Source organism: Tachypleus tridentatus, chromosome 10 (assembly GCF_004210375.1).
Source record: "Tachypleus tridentatus isolate NWPU-2018 chromosome 10, ASM421037v1, whole genome shotgun sequence".
NCBI classification, from domain to species: Eukaryota; Metazoa; Arthropoda; class Merostomata; order Xiphosura; family Limulidae; genus Tachypleus; species Tachypleus tridentatus.
In genome coordinates, this window is record NC_134834.1 from 74,320,604 (window position 1) to 74,343,424 (window position 22,821).

Below are 22,821 nucleotides of genomic sequence, written 5' to 3' on the forward strand. Positions count from 1 at the left end.
GTTCTAACTAGACTACACATTTGTCACAGTTTTTTAACTCATCGTTTTCTTTTATCTGGAACTGATGCACCAGTGTGTAGTTTGTGTAACACTCAAATCACTGAAAGCCGCATTTTACTTTCTTGCCATCGTTACGACTCAATGACGGCACTATTTTAAACATGTTCTGTCCCAGGGTTTGTCTATAACATTGGACAGTGTTATTGGTGATGGTGACACTGTCCACCTTTAAAGTTTTTAGTTTTTTAATAGCCATTAATCTTTTTAATCTCATTTAAGTGTTGGATATTTATTCATTACACCTTTTTAATTGTGGTTCCCTTTTCAGAGTCTCAATCTCTCTAGTTCAATTTGACATTGGAAAATGGCCAGAACATTAAATAACTCGACACCAGGACTGGAAAGGCCAACTTCAGGTGACTAATGCTGCTGTTTGAACTATCCGTTTGAACTACCCGTTAGTCATCCTGGCGAGTTGTTATTGCAATTTTACTGCATGTCTTTTCACACTTTTATTACTTTACCTTTTGGTATTGGCCATGATGACACATAACCCGGAACCAGGACTGGAAAGACCAACTTCAGGTGACTGACAGTGGCTCTTGTACTTACCTGCTAGTCTTCCTGGCAGGTTATGATCATTACCATTCTGCTACAGAAAATCCTTTACAACTTTGTAGACTGGATGTCAACATTGGTTTTATGCCATTTTCTGTTTTTAATTGCTGTTTTTACCTTTGTTTCCTTTTACGAATTTTACTACATTTACTTTACTTACACCTTTTTACCGGACATTTGGCTAATTATTATTACGATTTTGCTATATTTTTTTTAAAACTTTTATTATTTTACCTTTTGTTAATGGCTGTTATGACAACATAACCTGGAACCAGGACTGGAAAGGCCAACTTCAGGTGACTGACAGTGGTTCTTGTACTTATCTGTTAGTCTTCCTGGCGGGTTATGTTCATTACCATTTTCTAGAGAAAGTCCTTTACAACTTCTCTTACTCTGCTTTCTCTCTTAACATTGTAGACTAGGTGTCAACATTGGTTTTATGCTTTTTCTGTTTTTCAATAATGTTTAGTTTTACCTTCATTTCCTTTTATGTATTTTACTACATTTAATTTATTTTTACCTTTTTACTGGACATTTGGCGCAGATAGCCTAGCTGCTTTGTGCCATAAAGCACTAAATCAATCAATCAAGTCACAAAATACATGGAATTTGTGTTGTATATGCACGAGATGAAATATGTTTTGCGCTGTACTATATTGTGGTAATATCTGATTCATAGGCTATCTTCTTTATCATTAGAAATTGTTTTTACACAGGGCATTAGGGATAAATGTGTATGAATTTAATCTCTCTAGTTTTGAAACATTTCACATAAAATGCAGAAAAAATCGTAAAGATATCAAATATATTAGTAAAGTTTAAGATAAACAAATTACTGCAGCTTAAATATACTTTCTCATGTTCCTATTGTTATATATTTTTTAATTTCACCATTTCAGCTTATTATGTTTCAGATAATTTTTCATTATTCTAAATTCTAAAGTTTTTCCAGGTTAATTTATTTAATGTTTAATTTTTAGTAAAACATTAAATATAAAGTTTTGAATAATAGATTGAGTATTATGGGACTTGCTTACTCTTTCATAACATGATTCGACTCAGGCCAAATATAACTGCAATATTCTAGTGTGTTCCAGTGACTGCCTGACCTGTAGTGACAGAACATTATGTACATCTTGTCGTCCCCCTCTCCTGCTATTGCATTCTGAATGTGTAACTTCTTGTGGATCAGGATATTATCCACAGTATGGAAGCCATACCTGCCGAGGTAAATGTTTATAGCAAGTTATCCCTACTGTAGATGTCTCTCCTGCCAAGATAGATGTTTAGATGAAACTATACACAATTAATATGGAAGTTATATATGTCAAAATAGATATTTAGGTAAAGTTATATACAATATAGAATGGCTACCAAGATCAATATTTAGAAGAAGCTTTATACAATGTAGAAGTTGTACTTGCTAAGGTAAATATCTAGAATGAGCTATACACAATATAGAAGTTGTACTTGCTAAGGTAAATATCTAGAATGAGCTATACACAATATAGAAGTTGAATCTGTCGAGAATGATGTTTAAAAGAAGTTGTACATAATATGAAGGTCACATCTACTCAGATAGATAGTGAGAGGAAGCTGTATATTCTACCAAAATATTTCAAGAAATTTGTGCAGTTTCAACTACTTTATGCTTGCTTTTCAGTTTATGTTTGCAAGGTGTTTCTGTTTTGTGTGACGTTTGTTTCACTTTACTGATTTTTGATTGTTCTAACAGCTTGCTCTACTGGTTGTACTGACTGCCCTAATCCGTTGTCTTGTGATCATTGTGCTGCTGGATACTTCATGCTGGGGAACAGCTGTGTGAATGAATGTGGCTCTGGTTATTTTGAGGACAATGTTAACCGAGTCTGTGAGCGTAAGTTTACTGAAGTCTAAGATTATTCATATAAAATAATTTTCTATGCCTAGTTAGGTAAATTGAATTGTGTAGTTTATAATAAGTCTATTTGGTATGGAGTAAGAAGACTCAAATTAAAAAAATCTAAACACATTTATACAGGAAGTATTACATCCTGTTTAGTTGTTCTAGATGTATATGAATTAACCAAAGCTTTACCAGAATCAGGGAAAAGCAATTTATTATATTGTTCTTCCCATTGGATAAATTTTAGCTTATTACATTTTGGTGAATAAGATGCATAACTGATTTCTTCAGGCAATCAAGTTGCACCTCAGCTGGTTCTGAATGGTTCTCTGTTAGTGGACTTCCGAGCACCTACTCCTCTCGATACTTCTTTCATCACTGCTAGTGACCCTGACACTCATCAGAAAGACTTAGCCTTTATTGTTGTGACAACACCAAATAATGGTGACTTATTACGGCATACTGTGACTGAAATGGAACAGATTAATGTTGGTGATGTTCTGCCATTTGATGAGTTTGCTAGTGGGATGATCAAATTTAAACACAAGCAGAATGCTCCTTGGACAGGTACTTGAGAATTTTGTCATAAAAATTGCATATACTATTTGTTTCATCTGTGAAAATGTCAGTTGTAAAACTTTGTAATCATTAGAACTGGTGATAAGACAATATGTTAATGATTTGTACTTTGTATATCAATTATGAGTCAGTATTACTTAATCTGTATTATATTTTCATACTATAACATCAATGCTTTTTCATTAGCATTTTTAGCATATTTAAACAGTATGAGAAATTTTGAAAGTGTGTTAACCCTTACTGTGGCTACTGTAAACATGTATGGAATTTTTACAAGCCATACATCCTACACCACATCCTCACATTTAACTGCTGGAGACAGACTATACCCTATATGGCAAATCAGTGGTCAATTGCTTGAGTTCAAGCTTGTTTTAAAGTTATGAGTAATACTGTAGTATCATGATAAATATATATGCTCAAAATATGGTGTGAAAAGATCTTTAAATACACTTATGTTGTGGATCTCAAATGTGTTCAATTTTATACAATTTATTTTATACTTTTTTCAATAATGTGGACAAAAACTAAAATGTTATGTGTGTATTTTTGTAACAATAAAATTAAAGTGTAGATTTTTTCTACAAAAATATATGCTTTTCCTATACTTTATGATTCATGTTTTGATCTTTTGTAGTGTTTTCAAAAACAAGTGTATCATGCTTTTGTTAGTATCTTTTGTTTTGATCTTGTATAGTGTAATATTTTTCTTACAAAACCTTGAATCATTGTAGGTTAAAGAAAATTATTTAAAAGTCAATGTTTCTTAAATTATGATACTCTGAAAAGATTGATAAATTGCTTAGTTGCCCTTATTTTTAGGCAAATTTCAACTGAAAGTAAGTGATCGCCAACTAGATAGCTCAGTAAATGACATTCCTGTACAAGTTGTGTCTCGCTACCCACCAGAAGTTAATCAGTTACGTCCTTTGCTGGTGGAACATCGTGGCAATAAAAGCATTACGACAAACATTTTGCAAGTTTCAGACCAAGATAATTTGGAAGATCTTGTGTTTTATGTACTGGAAGGTAGTTTGAATCAGGAACATAAATTTTTGTGTTAAAAATGTGTTTTCATTGGTTGTTTTTTTTTACATTTACTATCTTTAACTGTTCAGTCATCCACATTTGGTAAATCAGCTAATTTTATAAAACTTTGTTGGTTATAAGTTACATTTGACATAACTTATAAGATATAGGTTTTAGTTATTAAAATACTAACTTATTTGTACTGAATGAAATCAACTTGACATTGCTAAATTTTTTTTTTCTAACATTTTAAAAGCTTTGAAAAATCTAAGAAAATTATTATTTTTAACTTTGTAAAAATACATGTATGAGGCTTAGAAATAATCAGTAAATAACAATATGTAATTCCTTTGTATATTATTATTTGTTTAACCCCTTTATAATTTTTGTATAGAATGAAGAAATGAATAACATTTATTCAATACTCTTTACTAATGTAAAATTAAGATTTGATTAATAATTTTAATTATTTATAATTTATGTGTATCAGAGCAAAGAAATTATCAATATTTATTTGTTATTATCTAATTCTTTTTGCATCATCATGGAATAATCATTGTTTGTTTAGTAGTTTATAATTCACATGAATTGATCAAAAAATGATTGGCATTTTTTTAATGTTATGTTGAGGCTGATAAAATGATCATGTATTGTATTATAGTTTTTTGGGTAATGCTGAAACAGCAAGTAAATTTGTATCTCTTGTGCACAAAGTTAATGTGTATTTAATTGTTATATAATTTTTATGTTTATAGCAATTTACTTTGTTTTATAACTTTCATAGGTCCAAAACATGGAAAATTAGTTGAAATTCCAAAACCCTCAGAAGTGTTTTCATTTTCTTGGTCTGCTTTGAAACGAGGATCACTCTATTATATTCATGATGGCTCAATGACTCAGTACGACTTGATGATTCTTCAGATTTCTGATGGCTACAATGTCAAATTGTCAACTTTAAATATTCAAATCCTACCAGCAGTATGTTGATTTTCAAACTTTTAAGGTTAAGTAATTTAAAAAAAGATTTAGCATAATTTTAACAGAACCATTAGTTTTATGCTAATTTTTATGTTTATGTCTTGAACGTTTGTTCATAATTTTGGCTTGGGCTGGTTGAAAACAAATTTTTTTTTTACATTGTATTGCAACAATTGTATTTTAGCTATACATATTTTTAGCCTTATCTTTGTACAAGAAACCCTTTTAAAATTCAACACTCTTTCAACACTGGCTCAGTCAATTTGACTGATCACTTGACTGACCTCTTTGCACTCATTTAAAGTCTTTATAGAGTTAGTACTTTTAACCTTCAATATAGTGTGTGTGTGTGTGTGTGTGTGTGTGTGTGTGTGTGTGTGTGTGTGTGTGTGTGTGTGTGTGTGTATTTCCAAAATTTGGCAGTCTTTCAGTTAACATAAGTTTTTGCACATAAAAAATTATATATATATTTTAGTGAAGTGTTTTTTATAAAGTAAAATAATGATTTGTCTGTGGGTATATTGAGAATTTGTTTTGATTAGTGCATGTGCAAAGTAATTTTCATATTAAAATTAGAAATACTGTTCTTTATCTCAAAGATCTCGAATTTCTTTACATTCATCGATGAAAGGTCTTCATCTTTTTCTTAAGTGAGTGTTACAATAAAATGTATTACTGCATTATTTCATTTAACATATTTTAATTTACAGGTGCAGAACATCACACATGAATGTTATGATGTTATGTTTTAAGTTCATGTACAATACTGTAAAAGTAGGACTTTTCATTTAGGTGTAAAAAAAATCCATATATAAGTATTTATTGAAAATTTAATGTGGCTGTGTTCCTGTATCCCTAAAAATTCTATATAAAGTATTGAGTTGTTCCCAATACACGTTTGTCCAACACGGCTTGCTCAAAGAACATATCTTTCACTGTATTTGTTATTTTTAATAGAGTAGAAAATTTTTTCTATATTTTGTTATGTAAATCAGTGTCATAATTACATACAATTCTAAGTGAATAGAAATTCACTCTCTCCTGTTAATACATACATAGACTATAGAAAGTTAAAAAAACAACAACTCCAAACTTTGTTTAAAAAGATTAAACTTAATACACTAAAACTTGCGTATGTGAGCATGTAACTTCTTGGAAACTACCATATTGGTTTCTTCAAAAACAGGTTTTTGAAAAAAGTCTTTGTTTTAATATCGGTAAAACCATTAGAGATCTAATATAGGATTAAATAATATAAACTGAGCAAAAATAAAATAAAAATATGCCCTAGCTTTTAGTGATTTCTGCTATCTTAAAAACTGAATAAAGTACGTTTAGGTTATTAATCACAGTTTGGTATATCTGAAACAGTTCATAACTTTGTGTATTTTCTAGCATGATGCTGTAAGAGTATATCAGATAGCTGAAAAATGCATAGCTTTGCTTGGTTTCCTTGCTTGTGTTGGAATGCTTGTTTCTCATTAAGTATCACTTGAACATGAAATTTGTTAATTAAAAGGGTTTTAAGTTTAATTTTTGCCTTTGAGGATAATTTTACAAGATCTGTCTGATTTTTAAATGATGATATTTCTAGGGAAATAAAGGACCAATTCTAGTGACTAATGAGGTTGTTAAGGTAGAAAGAGGCAGTTCCATACAGTTGACTTCTTCTAATCTTCAAGTTACTGACCCTGATACTGATGATAAAGATATACTGTTCACAGTGACTAAGGGAAAAGTGTGAGAGAAGGTATTTAGAGCTTTTAGTTTTAAAATGAAAATAAAATTTGTAAGTATGGTAAGAAATATGGAATGAAATTTATTACTTATATTATTATTTAAAACGATTTAAAGTCAGTGTTTTAGCCATAGTTCATTTCAGGTGCAAATTTTCTTTCATGACCAAGATTGTTAGATTAATTGGATGAAGGAAATTAATAAATAGATAAATTAATTCACCAAGTGACAGTCTTATGAACTTGTGTGATAAACTACTTCAGCATTTTATTAAAGTTTGGGATGTTGGAATCTCAAAACAAATATATTCACTGAATATTTCATGTCAATATGATCATAACTGTATATTTTCTGAATCATATTGGTTGCATACAGTAGTTTATGTTTAGAAAAAAATGTTTGACACATACATTACCTTAAGAATAATCCTTCTGGAACTTTAGTGTTGAATGTGTACCTGCTGAACTGATTTCCTTGTCACAGTGAATGATCTTGAATTTCATTTTGTTATTTATTCTGTAGCGTTGATGTGTTCAACAGGGTAAACATGTGACTTCCATGTGTCATTTACAGCACATAAATCATTGGTTGCTAGTAAAATATATTACCAATTATTCTGAGGTCTTTCTGACAATTGACTACAAATGAAACAGGGCATCTGTAGATTTTTCTGGTATCTCCCAGTAATTTATGCAATATAATGAATTATATTAGTGTGTGTTTGTCAATCCCATGTTGTCACATTTCTAGTCTCCCAGTATCATCAAACAGTTTAGTATTAAATGGAAACAGTTTCTGTAAACTGAGGTCAAGATTGTATTTTATTTCTTGTGTTTCTAAGATCTAATCTGAATTAGTTCTGGTTGGGTAAGACCTTTCTTGCCAGTCAGGTCATTGGTGCTGAATAGATTACACTATTAACCTTATGTACATGACTGCAACCTTTTACATAGCTATATGCAAAATATAATTATTTTAGATACACACAACTGTTCATTTTATGTTTAATACAAGAGTATTACTTTGTTTAAGTATGATAAGTGCAAGTAAGTAAGCTAGTTAAAGTGAAAGTAAGAAAGAATAACATAAGACAGATAGATATAGACTGGGTGATTGCTAGTTTAGACATTAAATGTGTGTGTTTGTGTGTGTGTGTATATATAGTGAAGACTTTTAAAGAGTAGTTATCCCAGATTATATTTTAATAACATAATAGAGAAGAACAATTCATCTTGTCAGTTGGATTTTAAAATATACTACTGAACCAGCATGTGTGGACTTTTGATGTAAGAGAGAATTGTTTAGAGCTTTGGATACAACTGTGGTAACCAACAGTTACAGTGGTGATTTTAAAGCAAATATCACAGCCTTGTATTATAATAATGGAGTATAGAAGAATGATTTGTTGCATCAAAGGGTGTTTTAAAGTAATTGAACTCACCTGTGTTGGGCTTTGATGAATAAAAAAACAATTATTTAAAGCTCTGAATACAACTGTAATAACCAATAATGTAACAAAATTTTGAACATTTGTTTGATTTGTTTTGGATATATAATTTTAAAATAAGTAGATTGTACTATGTTCTTTTGTTCTTGAAATTTACCACCTACTTTAAAAGAACCTTGACCATATAAAAACCTGACATGCACAAAAGCTTTAATGCAAATTTCAAAACTTATAATACCTGTATTGCTATGAAATAATCAAATATTATAGTGTCTTGTGCTTCTGTTGGGTTTCTGATTGCAAAATTCAGTACTGTAACTTGAGAGCTATGCATTTGTTGGATGATTTTTTAACTTGTTATGAAGGAATTGTTAGACATGGTTCATAGTTAGAAAAATAAAACAAAATAAAAGGAAAACAGGTGTCAAGGCTGTTCAGAATAATTCTTTGCAGTTATTTCTTAGAATACACAGTAATTGTAAAAAGAAGAAAAGGTAATTTAGATTTGTTTTGTATTTTTCTAACTTTTCATTGTATCTCATAATGCTGGCTTTGCTACAGTTAGTGCTAGAGTAGAGAAAATAAGAGGTAACATAAAAAGATTTATTGAACAAAAAGTTAGTATTAATTTAGAAAGTCTTAGAGGTGGTGTTAATGAAACAAACTTTAAAGTGAAAAAATGTCTATTCATAACATGAAAATCATCTTGCATGCAAAGTAGTTAGTCTGACACAAACTAACACCATATATTTACAGCAAGTGTTTATTAGAAATTCTTTTATTTTTTGTACAACAGGCTTGTAATGTTTACTAAAAGATTACAAAATTACATGAAGGTACACTCTGTAAATTTGGAATTACAGAAAACATTGCTATCTATAGCTTCACAGAAATGGAAGGTCTTTGGAGTGAACCAATGATGTTTACATATGTACAATTAACTTACCAAAAATAACGTATTTTAATTACAGTACTGAAAAAGTTAGTACAGTTTTATTCAAATGATTAATTTTTTATACTATAAGAAGTGAAAGACATACACATTTGATTCTGTTTTATGTAATTATGTTTTTGCCTTTTTTAAGGTTTTTCTGAGTAGCTAATTTAAGACAGCAGATTGCCTAATAGTATGAGTTGATTTTGTAACTGGCTTAATATTGTATGTTGTTATGAGGAAAAGTACAAAAACTATATACTTTAACAGGCTTTATATTTAACTCACATTACAAATAATACATGAGCTGCATTGGCAAATTAATCTTGCACTGGAAATGGATAACATTATAAATTTTGTAGTGGAGTCACTGTACATTGAAAATCATAATTAACTTACAAGCTTAATTATGATATTTGCCTTTCAAGTTATTGGTGATACATACTGATATGTTTGTGTGAGAATTTGCGAACATTTTTTGCACTATTAAAACATGCACACCAATTTTTTATTCTTTTTTTTTTGTGTGGGTGTAGTTATAGCCTTGCAATTAGCTAATCAAATATACACAACATAATACTTCAAAACAAGTACCAAAAATACTATTTCATGAACACTAAGCCAATTTTTGAATCAAGCATGCAAATAGCTGAATTAATTAAAATCTGCTCATTATAGATGACTGTCAGAATGAGACACCCCTTACTGGTTACTGTTATCACTATAACATATCAGGATGTTAAATTTTATTTGATGATAGCTTCATCCCTGGATGTTCAGCTCATACTAGTTTTTTGAGGCAGGTGCTTGCACCAAATGACTTACTAAAGTTCAAGTCCCAAACAGATAACTCTCCATGCTAACTGTTCTGCCCTGTTTGCTAACATATTAGTTTCAAATAGCTGGAAATTTGAATTTAGAAGTTAATTGAATGTCAGTGTGTGTGTGTGTGTGTGTGTATATATATAATATCAAATTTATGATATTTGCTAACAACATTCTTAACATGAGTATATTTTGATGTACAAACAACAATGTAATTTGTAATAATGGTTATTACAAATAGTTAATAAATAATGGTTTATATGCAAGAATTTTTCATACTGACAAACAGTACTGAGTTCTCTGTCTGGTTTGGAACTGAATCTTTTGTCAATGTTTACAGAGAGCAAATTACTTCTATAATGATACACAAATGCACTTCTCTTGATGGCTAGTTAGCTAACTGATTCATTGAGCACTTGAAGATTTTTGAAAATTCAACAATGTTTGAAGACATGCTAGTATTTTTGTAAACTGCATATTGTTGATTCTTTCTCTCAATTAGAGAACAGATGGAGCTTCCCTAATACATGTTTAACAATATACATTACAAGCATTAAACTGAAAAAAAAACTTTGACATTTAACTTATGATAACATATTGTTTTCATCTGATAGTTTTTAAATGGTTTACATATCTTCAGGTTTTTCAAAGATATGCTAGAATTTTTCAGAAAAAAAAAGGATTTTATTATATAAAAAGTTACATTATGATTCATGATGCTCATAACACAATATGTTAATAACTCATTCATCAGGTACTTTGGTTAGAAGGTCTCCAGGTGCCCAAAACTTTAACCCACAAGTACATAGTGAAGTAAAAGATTTCACTCAAAAAGATATCAATGATGGAGTGATCTGGTACCAAAATTCTGGAACAGAGGCTACAGTGGATAGATTTGAATTTCAGGTAAAGGATCTGTACCTTAGGTAAATTAATGCACATTCAACTTTCAAAAGTGTTTCTATATTTTCAAGTAGTAATAACAAATAGATAATATCAAAGAAATCTTGTAGTTAATCATATTTGATAACAATTCTTTCTTGGATAATGTATTTACGGACTGTGTAGCATTCTTGTTGTGTCAATAACATTATTTGTACATAATGTCACTGATATTTGATTTGATACATGCTCTGTTGCACTGGTAAGTATGAGCTAACAATGGTATACACATTGTTTGGTTTATTTGCTTGTTAAATAACATATGTCATTGGTAATTTTCACCTTATATTTAACCAAAATTTGTATTTGTGTATTATACACTAATATATTTCACTGTTGTATAATTGTTGTATTTGAGTAGACAAACGTAACCTGTTACTGATCACTGCAACAAACTTACTAACTTCACTAACTTGCAAAAAGCCATAATAATATTATATAAATTATTACATCATCTGTGTCACCTGTTATGTTGATCTGATATAAGTAACGTGTTACTTGCATGTTTGGTTTGTCTACAGTGCCATTCTTATTTTTACCTGATATGTTTACTTAAAGTACTACTTACCTGTTTAATTTGTTTGTAGTGGCATTCTTTTCTTACCTTGTACATTATCATAAAGTGTTAACTACATCTTTGGTTTTGTTTGTCTGCATTACCTTTTTTTTTTAACATGTATATTTACATAAAGTGTCACCTGTTTGATTTGTTTGTAGTGGCATTCCTTTTTTACCTTGTACATTAACATTAAGTGTTACTTATATGTTTGGTTTTGTTTGTCTGCAGTGCCATTTTTATTTTTGATCTGCTGTATCAGTTGTGTCACTGGTACTCTCATCAAATGTTCAAGTAAAGTATTGCTTGGTCATATATTTGTGTGCAGTAACACTGATTATCTTTCACTACAAACATAATGTGTGTCACTGTTCAAGTAAAGTATTGCTTGGTCATATATTTGTGTGCAGTAACACTGATTATCTTTCACTACAAACATAATGTTCACTGGTACTCTCATCAAATGTTCAAAAAGTATTGCTTGGTCATATATTTGTGTGCAGTAACACTGATTATCTTTCACTACAAACATAATGTGTGTCACTGGTACTCTCATCAAATGTTCAAGTAAAGTATTGCTTGGTCATATATTTGTGTGCAGTAACACTGATTATCTTTCACTACAAACATAATGTGTGTCACTGGTACTCTCATCAAATGTTCAAGTAAAGTATTGCTTGGTCATATATTTGTGTGCAGTAACACTGATTATCTTTCACTACAAACATAATGTGTGTCACTGGTTCATTTGTGTAAATAACATGCCACTTACTTGCATGATATTGTATTTGCTCTTTTTTATCAATAATTTAATTGTTATTTTTGATGTAATATATTATTTAAAGTTTAATTAGAGTCACTTTCTTGATATTGTGTATTACTGCTTTGTCACTTATACGTTTAACAAATCTAAGTCACTGATTACTTTTATGTGATAACTAACTAAAATATTATTGATCAATTTGATCTTTTGTTACCGACTTGTCTGACTTGATACACTTTGAGTATCACTGTTTTATTCTAGTGTTTAATTGGAACATTTCTGATTTTGTATTCAACTAGCCACTGACCTTCTTGACCTCCTGCTTATTATAGCATATTTGATGTACTTGATATTCTATTAGGCAAATGTTTAACTGACTTGTTTGACTTCTTACTTATTTAAAATGTACCAGTGATTTCTCTGACCTTATGTTGATTCTGTTGCCGGTGGTGTACTTGGCTGTGTGTTTGACTACAGTGTCAATGCTCTGTTTGATTTTGTGATAAATATAGCTCCATTGACCAAATAATATAACTTTTGATGCAATATCTTAGAATAGTTATTTATTTAGTTACTTACATAATCTGTGCCATATGCAATTAATTCTAAAATAAAATTATAAAAGAGTGCAGTTGATAATAGTATGTTTTCTGTACTCCTCTTGTGTTGGTACATAGTGATGTTTTTAAAATATTTTTTGTGATGTAAGATTGAATAAAAAGAACTAGCATTTTGGATGTTAATGTTTCAGCATGTTTTTCTATAGATAATTAGTGGCTGCAATTTAAATTTCAAATGTCAGTAAAACAAAAATAGTCCAGTTTTCACTTCTAATCTGTCTTCTGTGAGTGCATTTTGTTCTTTGCTGCCAATGTAGGTTTCAGATGATGCTCGGCCTCCAAACACCATTTCAAAACAAATTTTTCGTTTCGATATTATATCACCACCAGATGATAAGCAGATTAATTTGGGTATTATGGTGAGTTGATTTTTCAAACTTACATTGATGCAGTGGTGAGGTTTATTTTCAGTTAAAAGTAGTTGTAACAGTGAATTAATTTTGAATAACATTTGGACTTTTTGTTAATTTTTAAACATAATAGTACTTCAATTATGTAGTTGATTTTAAAGCTATAGAGTTGCATCTGTCAAATTGATTTTGAACAGAAAATAATTGTACTAGTTTTTTAATGTGATATTGCTCTACAGTTGTGAAGCTAATTTTATCATATATTGACAGCAATTGTCAAGTTCAATTTAAAAGAAACATGGCTATAACTGTTAGCTTTTTTAACATAATATTGCACAACTCCCACGTTGTTATTGAACATTGTATGATACAAACTGTAACTTAACTTGAATCTTCATACAAATATAACTGAAATATTTTAAATGCAGTGTAGGGTTATTACCAGCTGATTATAAACTTAACACATTTTAATTGTAATTCAGTTTAAACTTAAAATGAACATAACTGAAATTAAATTTTGAATTTAACTTAGATATAAATGACTTTTGACTTTCAACTAAGTAATAAAAATGATATAAAAACACTGAAAACTTTAAGTCATGGATTTTCCTATGTGATGTAACTTACTTTTACATTTAAGCTTAATATGGATGTAAGTGGCTTCTAATATTAAACTTAGCATGGATGCAAGTGGCTTGTAATATTAAACTCACCACAGAAGTAACTGGCTTTTGATTTTGAGCTTAGCATGGATGTAAGTGGCTTTTACTATCAAACTTATCACAGAAGAAAATAGCTTTTGATTTTGAGCTTAGCATGGATGTAACTTGCTTTGGACTATGAGCTTAACACTGATGTAAGTGGCTTTTAATTTTGAGCTTATGGTGAAAGTAACTGGCTTTTGATTTGAAATGTAATATGGATGTAAGTAGATGATATTGAGAAAGACGTGTTCAAAGTATATGTAACTCCAATTTAAATTTCATAAATATTAATTGAAAAACACATCTGAGTTTTAAGGTATGTAATGTATATTTATATTCTCTAATCTTGTTTATATAGTGTTCTAAATTATTACAAACTTGCATATTTTTTAATCAAAAAATTTTTAAGAAATGGTAAAAAATATTTAAACTTAGGGCTTAAGACGTACTAAAAATAGAATTGTTATTGTTAAACCTACTGTAGCTTAATTATAGAAACAAATATTACATTTTTATACATATCATTTTATTTCATTTTGAATGAAAATTAAAACTTTTATTGTTTTATCAGTTTCAGACCAAAACATGCTACCTTTAAAAATTGTAGTGTTTGGTTAATTTAAGGTTGTCTTACTAGTTAAAGCAAATGTCTTTTATGTGTAAAAGAAAGAGTTGGCATTGATTAAAAAGATATTTTGAAATAATAGCAGCAGTTAAAGTCTGAGTTCAAATGCTCAGTATACATTATTTTTGTGTTTTAAGTTAAGCACAAAGATATGCTAGGGATATCTGTGCTCTGCCAACCACGTGTATCAAAACCCTGTTTTTAGCACTGTAGATCTGCAGACATACCACTGTGCTACTGGGGGCAAATATGTATTGCAATCGAACAAAGTAACTTTTGAGTTTTGTGGTATTCAGGCACACTGGTATCCGAGCGATATGTTTAAAGCATTAGCAAAATTCATATTCTGTAAACATTATGGAGAATATAAATTGAACATGGGTAACAAAGGAAAAGGAAACATAAGGGAATAAATGAATAAGTCTTTATTAAGCAAAAAGTAGTAGTACTTGCTGACTGACTGGTTTATTATTTGACTGTATTCAAATGGCTGCTAATGTTGAAGTTTTTCATATGTCTGCACAAGACTGAGACAGGATGAAAGCAAGATCCAGATCTGAGTGGGTTTTTATCTTTTATATTTAGACAAAAGCTTTTCTGTGATATTTCACACACCATTAAGTTTATACAAATTTCAACCATTAGTGTACTTATATTTTTAACCAGCATAATCCATTTTATACAGGTTTATTCATTACCTGTTTGAACAAATGAACTGAAAGTCCATAATAAAACATGCACAGTTTAGTTTGAGAATTATGAACAAAGTCTGCAGTGTGTAACCTTTACCTCTATGAAAGAAATATTTGTTTATGACGTTTTGACATCCAGTTAAAAAGAATGTCATTACTATGTGCAGACCACCTGCATAGAAAGTTAGGAAAATTTACTAAGTATTTTTTGTTACATACATATTCTATGTTACTTAAAAAGGGGTGAAACTATCAGTTATATTGACTGTAACATTCTTTTATATTTAATAATCACAGTACTTGTAAGCTGTTTTGTAAGTATAATAATATGCTCAAATAATCACATGCCTAGTTTAGTTTGAACATCAATTAAAACTTTTAATTAATTCAAAATTAAACAGCATAGCTTTGTATATTTGTTTATGAGTTTGTGCAAACCTACTTAGGGGCTGTCTGTGCTAGCAGTCCTTAATTTTGAAGTGATGGACTAGAAAGAAAGCTTGTGAAAACCATCCACCATCAACTGCTAGGCTACTCCTTTACCAACAAATAGTTAGATTTACCATTATATTATAATGCCCCCACACCTGAAAGGACAAGCATATTTGGTGAGCAGATTCAAACTTGTGACCCACAGATTGTGAGTTGAGCACCCTAACTATTAAGCCATGCCAGACACTAACAAATCATTATTGAATAAATCTGAGGAATATCAAAACATATACCTATTAAAGTGTTAAAGCAGTCTACATTATTCTTCCTCAAATCACATTAGCATTCAGTAGTATTGCTGTATTTGTTACAAATAACTGTTTTAAAAGCGTTCTAAATATTTCAGTATTTGTTTTTATACTTCTTAAACGACTAATGCATGTTTTGTTGTGTGATTCTTCATCAATTTAAATTAGTAGTTGTAAATCATGTTATATTTTTAGAAAGCTATAAAGCTGTTTAAAGTGTTTTAATATTTCACTATTTATTTTGGACTTTTAAACCTTATTTTACTTTAATATTGATTGGTTAAATAATTATGTTTGTTAAAATATTTAATTATAATACCTTGGTGGTGGTTTGGCATGGCCAGATGGTTAGGGCACTTGATTTGCAATCTGAGGATTTAGGGTTTGAATCCCCATTCCACCAAATTTGTTTGCCCATTCAGCCATTGGGGCATTATATTATGATGGTAAATTTCACTGTTCTTTGATAAGAGTAAACCAAAAGTAGATAGTGGATGGCAGTGACTAGTGTTATTTTGTATTATTGATAAAACAAGAAAATTAATTTTTCAATTGAAATGAAAATTCAATGCCTAAAGTATTTCCTTTTTTAGTTTATCATTAATATAATACTTTTCCCTTTATCTGACCACATTTACACAAAATCATAATTACGATGTTAACTTAACTTAAAAAAAAATAGACTCAGCATTACAGGTGAAAATAACATTTATGGTTAAGTAATTTATAATTTTTTATTAGGTGATGGAACACCATGCAATGACAATTTCAAACTCGCAGTTGTCATTCACTCCTAGAAATTTTGAACCTCATGATGTTGTCTATCATATCACCAAACGCTTAGCTCCAGGACAAGGAACACTTGAACACATAGATTATCTTGGTCAACCTATTGGTCAGTTTACTCAGGGTGACATTGATGATATGAAGATTATATACCGACCTCCTGAAAGAGATATTGGACCAAAGGAAGAGTCCTTTAGTTTTAAATTTTTTGGTAAATAAATATTATATAAACAGTCTAGAGTATAACTGTATAACTCAAAACGTAAATAATAGATGTGGTGTAACTTTAACATAGAAGTAACATTATAAATTCTCATAGCAACTACATAACAAATCTTTATTTTCATAGTAGTATACTGCCAGTTGTAGTGAGCTTTTTTAAAAATGTATTTCATTCAGTTTGTTAGAATTACAATAAATATTATGCACACTTTTTTGTTTTAAGTATCTGACAGAGGAGGAAATAAACTTCTTCCTGAGCAGACTTTTATAGTGAAGGTGATTTCAAAAGACAAAGAACCTCCAAAATTTGAAAGACACAAGTTAGAGCTCAGAGTAAATCTGGGAACTTTTGTCTTAATACCTCAGTCAGTTTTTTCTGCAAAGGATCCAGACACATCTCTTGAGAAATTAGAAGTGTCTTTGACTAAAGAACCTGAGCATGGAGTTTTGTTGAAACATATAGATGGGAAGAAAGTTCCTGTTTTGGAAGGTATACTATTTTGTATCAGTGTACTAACATTATAATTTATAACAATTTCCAGATTGTTTTTGAGTTAATGATATATATAGGTATTAATGAGTATTGTAAATATTAAAATTCCTTATTAATTATTAAAAATAAAATCTTATCTTTAATAAATTTGTGATTCACAAATGTCACTATATCTTTTTAAGGCAATATATTGTTTTAGGTATAATCTGTTTGGCAATTATTAAAAGATGATTACAGACAATCTCCAACCATAATTTTTTGTTAGGAACTAGAGCTTAACTTTTGCCATAATTTTAACAAGACGTTTTATGTAAAAGACTATTTTTATTATGTATTTGTACTTTTCATTAAGTGTAGTTAATACTTTTACTGTCTCTTTCTAAATATTTTCTTTTCTTCTATAATCTACCTTTTAAATTCATGTTTCTGAGTGACAAAAACCTATACCAAGGAAATTTCCACTGTCTTTGTAAATTGTTTAGAAATGTAACAAAACTATTGTTACTTGTAGCTTCATTCTTACTCCTCAAGTAGTTTTTTTGCCTATCTTATTGCTTATCTCCTGCTTGCTAAAGTCAAAAGTCCACATGTATATATAGCATACTGAATGCTGCAATTCATGTTGAATTTTAAGTCATATCATACTGAAATTCCTTGTTCACTGAGACCTACTTTTCAATACTTCGTTTAGGTTCAAATATCCTTTGAAACATCATTTTGGTTTGGAAGATATAGTCCGTTTTGTCCTCTTTTATTATATCATATTCGTGGTTGAATAGTCCTGGGGATATTATCACCACTGAGTGTATTATACAGGTGGAACATAATCATTACAGGGACATTCAGTAGATACTTGCAAATTTGTGAAATGTTTTTTATTGCATGTGACAATGTTGTTCTGTTACAGTTTTCTAACTTTCATTTGTGACTTCTGTTTCTTGGTAGAATGGAAAGGTACAATACTGCCATAAAGTGACTGTGTTTTCTTGTGCTTAAAAGAGAACTGTGTGAACATTTGTAGAGCTTTTCACATATTTTGTTCTTGCTCAAAGTCTCACTTTCTTTTAAACCTTAAACAGTCTCAATAATTTACTGGGCTAAATTTTGTCTTCTAATTTTGTTAGTAAAGTGTAGTCAACATTATTCTCTGTATCAGTATCCAAAATTTACTTGGTCAAGAGATATTTGTTTTGTCTGTTCTTGGACATTTTTGTTTTCTGGGTTTAGGAATATTCCATTGATGTTTCAACTTGTCATTATGAGAGGTTTATTCATGAATTACCCTGTTAGAATTCAGTTTGACCCACAAAGCACTTGTTTAATTTTATAACCTCCAAATGATTTTGTAACTGTATGAGATGAAAAAAAGTTACTATAATTTCAGCTACTTAATCAGAAGCTTCCACTCATCTGATCTCCTATTCCAAATCTTCATGTCCTGAATTTGATAAAAACTTTATAACCTGAGTGCTTTTATAAGATGGGACTTTCATCTTCAGGGGTTTTCAGAAGTGCTCGGGTTAGAGGGTTTTTATTAATTTCTATCAAGACTTCTTGAACCTATATGTTTTCTATCATCATGAATGTTCTGAAGTTGGATATTAAAGGTCAAGTTGGTTACATATATTCATGCATACTTTACCCACCTTTTGATTTGTGTCTGAGATTTATTGCACTTAAGTTTCCTCTATTGGATATTACTACTATTACCCTCTGAATTGCACAGCTCTGCTTTCTCGCCACTGCAGTTTTAGTGCAATCATTCATGTTGCTGTTCTTTCCCTTAAATGGCTGAACCATGTTCTCTCTTGTTAGTGTTTGTAAGTATAATTTATTTTATATTTTGGGTTATGACATGGACATCTTTTTTGTATTTACAATTTTCCCTTCTGTACCTTCTTGAATATTATTGTGGACCTGAATTAATCTCATTTTACATGTTTGATTTTTTTTATCTACTGGATTTATCTCTGAAGAGTTAACTCCTGTTCTTAGTAGCTTTGAGCTTTAGTTATTTGGTTATATACATGTACACCAGTGATTCCTGGAAGCAGAGTTCTTTCCACATTGACACCTGAAAAAATGTTTCTTCTATTACACTGCACAATAAAGGTTTTGCTTCTTGAACATTGTTGGGTGTTCCTTATAGATTTTTGGCTGCTGATCACGAAAATCAATCCAAATTTGCTCATCATGTACCGTTTCATCGAAATCTTCAGTTTCACCAGGACATCGCTACAATGGAAAAATGATATCAGGACAACTGGAATCTGTCAATGCTTGCTGACTACTGTTGGACACTGCAACGTGATGCACCGGTCATTGAATACAAACGAAAATCAGGAGCAAAACACTTTTAATTATGCTGAACTTAATAGTTCAGCATATTAGAAACATAAATGCAATTAAATTTATTATTGCCAGTAAACAGTTAACTGTCTATTTCTGAGTTCCTTTGTGATGAAGCAAAACCAAAACTATATTTGTGTATACCCACCAGGTACCTGTCACAATCAGCAAAAACTTTTCAAAAAGCAAACCTTTTCAAAAAATATGTTGTGCAGTGTTATTGGTCTCTTTGTTAGTTGAGATGTTTGTTCCATGAGGGAATTTGTACTCTGATTACTGACATTACTTACTGTTATTAAGAGAAGTCGTCTAAGGATGTTTATTTGAATAGGTTATTACTATCTTAATGGCAATATGAAATAAGAAATTTCTTAGTGCCATGACCCATTGAAAGACATTATTTTAACTGATGATTTCACCCAAGTAACTTAATTTTCATTTTTGAGTTCAGACTGCTTTATGTTGTTATTTCAAGTTGTTAATAGAAGTGTTGAGCACATTTTATTTTCTTTAAACTTGTCTCAACAGAGTCTATTTTGTATATCTGATAGATTCTGTCCATAGGAGTAGACCTTACTTCATATAATACCAAAATGTGTAATCTGTGTAAAGATACCATGAAAAGGATCATTGAAGTTGAATAAATAATGACAAGTCTAGAATTTAACTTAAAATAATGTTATATAAACAATATAATTTGCTTATACATTATTTGAATATCAGAACAGAAACACTTTCCATCAATTTTATTATGTAATATTGAAATAAGTTGTCCACATTTTAACATACAAAGTTGCATTTGAGTGTCAATACATTGTACAAAATGTATTGTATTTTTATGACACAGTTTTGAAAATGATTCTAATTCTTTCAGGAGAATCAATCCCATATAAAGATACCATAAAGAACCAATTTTCTTATGCCCATGATAGCTCTCAAAATTATCAGGATGAACTAATAATATCTGTATCTGATGGCAAACATTCTTCAAGTATGACAATTGGTATAACAGTTTTACCAGTTGACACAGACAGCCCAGCAGTCTTGGATTCAGCTTCTTTAGCATTAACTGTACCTGAAGGTATGTTTACATGTATAAGTTGTATTACTGTATAAGTTGCGTAACTTGTGTAGATGACTTTGTTGAAGAACGCATTATTCTTGTAACACTTCATTTTGAAACAATGTACTTACTATAAGTAATGACACTTTTGTACTACTGTACACAATGGGATAGTTTATTTATTGTTAATGGAAGGTAAAAAATATCTTTGTTGTATTTTAATTTATTTTGTTTTTCATTACCTAAATCTTTAAACTAAGGAAAATATTCAATAGTTTTTTATGAAGCATTCCAGATCTGAAAAATTAAAAGGCTTTGTAGGAAATCGCATCAATATTTCCATTTGTAACTTTACAGAATGGATGGCAAATGCATGTTGTGAAAACACAAGTGTAGAGGACGACGTTGTGAAAGTTCTTCTACCTTTCGTATTCAAGACCTGAAGATGAAAGGCAGAAGACTTTTGAAACATCGTCCTTTACACTTGTGTCTCTGCAACGGACAGTTGCCGTCCATTCTACAAAGTTTCATCATGAATACTCTGCCCAAACAATCTATCAAAGAATTTCTATTTTTGTAGGTTAAAAAAAGATAGAAATATAACAAACACACTGCTCTATTGTTCTATTTAAATTTCACACACACACAGTGTGTCCTTTAAACTTTTTTTCACTAGATTAATTTGTTTTACACTTATTACTTTAAATTATTCATAAGAATAATGTATTCAACTACTCCAAGATCATTTATCCTATTTAAATTAATTTAAAACCATTTTTGACTATTTTTTTACTGTAAAATAACTATGGTACATAAAAGAACTTGCTATTAAACCATATTTTCACAAAATCAAATCACTGTAATGTTTTTTTTCCTTAAAGCCCCCTTTTAAATTACATAAATTAGCTTCTTGAAAGCACATTTTGTCTGTCTCTGATGGGTCCACATTAAGGTTTAGGTCTTGTGAAGGACAGATTGGCAGATAATCCATTGTATTAAAACAACTAAACAAATTTACTCGCATTTTAAATGCATTATACACTGTTTTTTATCTCCCATATTACTCAAGCAATTAAATAATTTCTTTTCATGTAACAAAATACAAATTTATCTTGTCGTTGGCAAATTTTCTAGTTGTGTTCAGAAAAATAATCAGCTTTAATTTAAATTATTGTTTTGTTCTAATCAGATATTTACCACAATTGAATTAATGTGGACTACACAACTTGCCTTAAAATGTTTCCTTTACATCAGTAATGCATTTATCATTATCAGAGTTGCTTGGTATATAGAAAAATTAACATTGATTTTTCCAGTTTACTGTATTGTACATTTAAACTAGTGCCATCTACTGCTTAAATTTTTCTCAATAAAATAACTGTTACATTGAAAACAAAAAAACAACAACAACACACCTCTTGATCTGTTCAAGTTAATTTGGTTAAACATTATTCTTTTGCAAGGTCAATCCATTATATTGCAGAGAAGACATATTGCTTATGAGGGTAAGGATTCTCCTGATAGTCAACTTTTATTCACTTTGACCACAACACCACAACTTGGAAATCTGGAGAAACTAGTTCCAGATGGTACTTTCATTACCCTTACAGAGGGATACAACTTAACCCAGCAAGAAATTAATAACTTATCAGTGAGGTTTGTGTTTTATTATTTTATTAAAACCTTGTACTACAAATATGTAAGTTATCAAAAAAAACTTGTCACTGATATTAAAAATAATGTTAGTATTGACAAAGTTGATTATAAGTAATAAAAATCCTTAAGGCTCATTTCTCTTGTGTCCTTTACTGAGTCAACAGTTAACTTTCTTGGCTTATAATGCTATTTCTGGAGATCATTTTCCTTCTAATGCTTTTAGACCAT

At 30.0% G+C, this 22,821-nt stretch overlaps 1 protein-coding gene across 1 annotated transcript in view; it reads left to right on the forward strand.

Moving 5' to 3' along the window:
* The window catches only part of LOC143228381 (extracellular matrix organizing protein FRAS1-like), a 206,217-nt gene that overhangs the window by 94,390 nt on the left and 89,006 nt on the right, over window positions 1-22,821 (forward strand). The window contains exons 25-36 of the mRNA XM_076459646.1: window positions 1,706-1,846; window positions 2,354-2,494; window positions 2,795-3,070; window positions 3,905-4,111; window positions 4,896-5,089; window positions 6,684-6,831; window positions 10,787-10,938; window positions 13,171-13,272; window positions 16,766-17,021; window positions 17,256-17,522; window positions 20,749-20,955; window positions 22,401-22,593. Coding sequence (XP_076315761.1) covers window positions 1,706-1,846; window positions 2,354-2,494; window positions 2,795-3,070; window positions 3,905-4,111; window positions 4,896-5,089; window positions 6,684-6,831; window positions 10,787-10,938; window positions 13,171-13,272; window positions 16,766-17,021; window positions 17,256-17,522; window positions 20,749-20,955; window positions 22,401-22,593 — 2,284 coding nt within the window. The remainder of the gene's footprint in view (window positions 1-1,705; window positions 1,847-2,353; window positions 2,495-2,794; window positions 3,071-3,904; window positions 4,112-4,895; window positions 5,090-6,683; window positions 6,832-10,786; window positions 10,939-13,170; window positions 13,273-16,765; window positions 17,022-17,255; window positions 17,523-20,748; window positions 20,956-22,400; window positions 22,594-22,821) is intronic.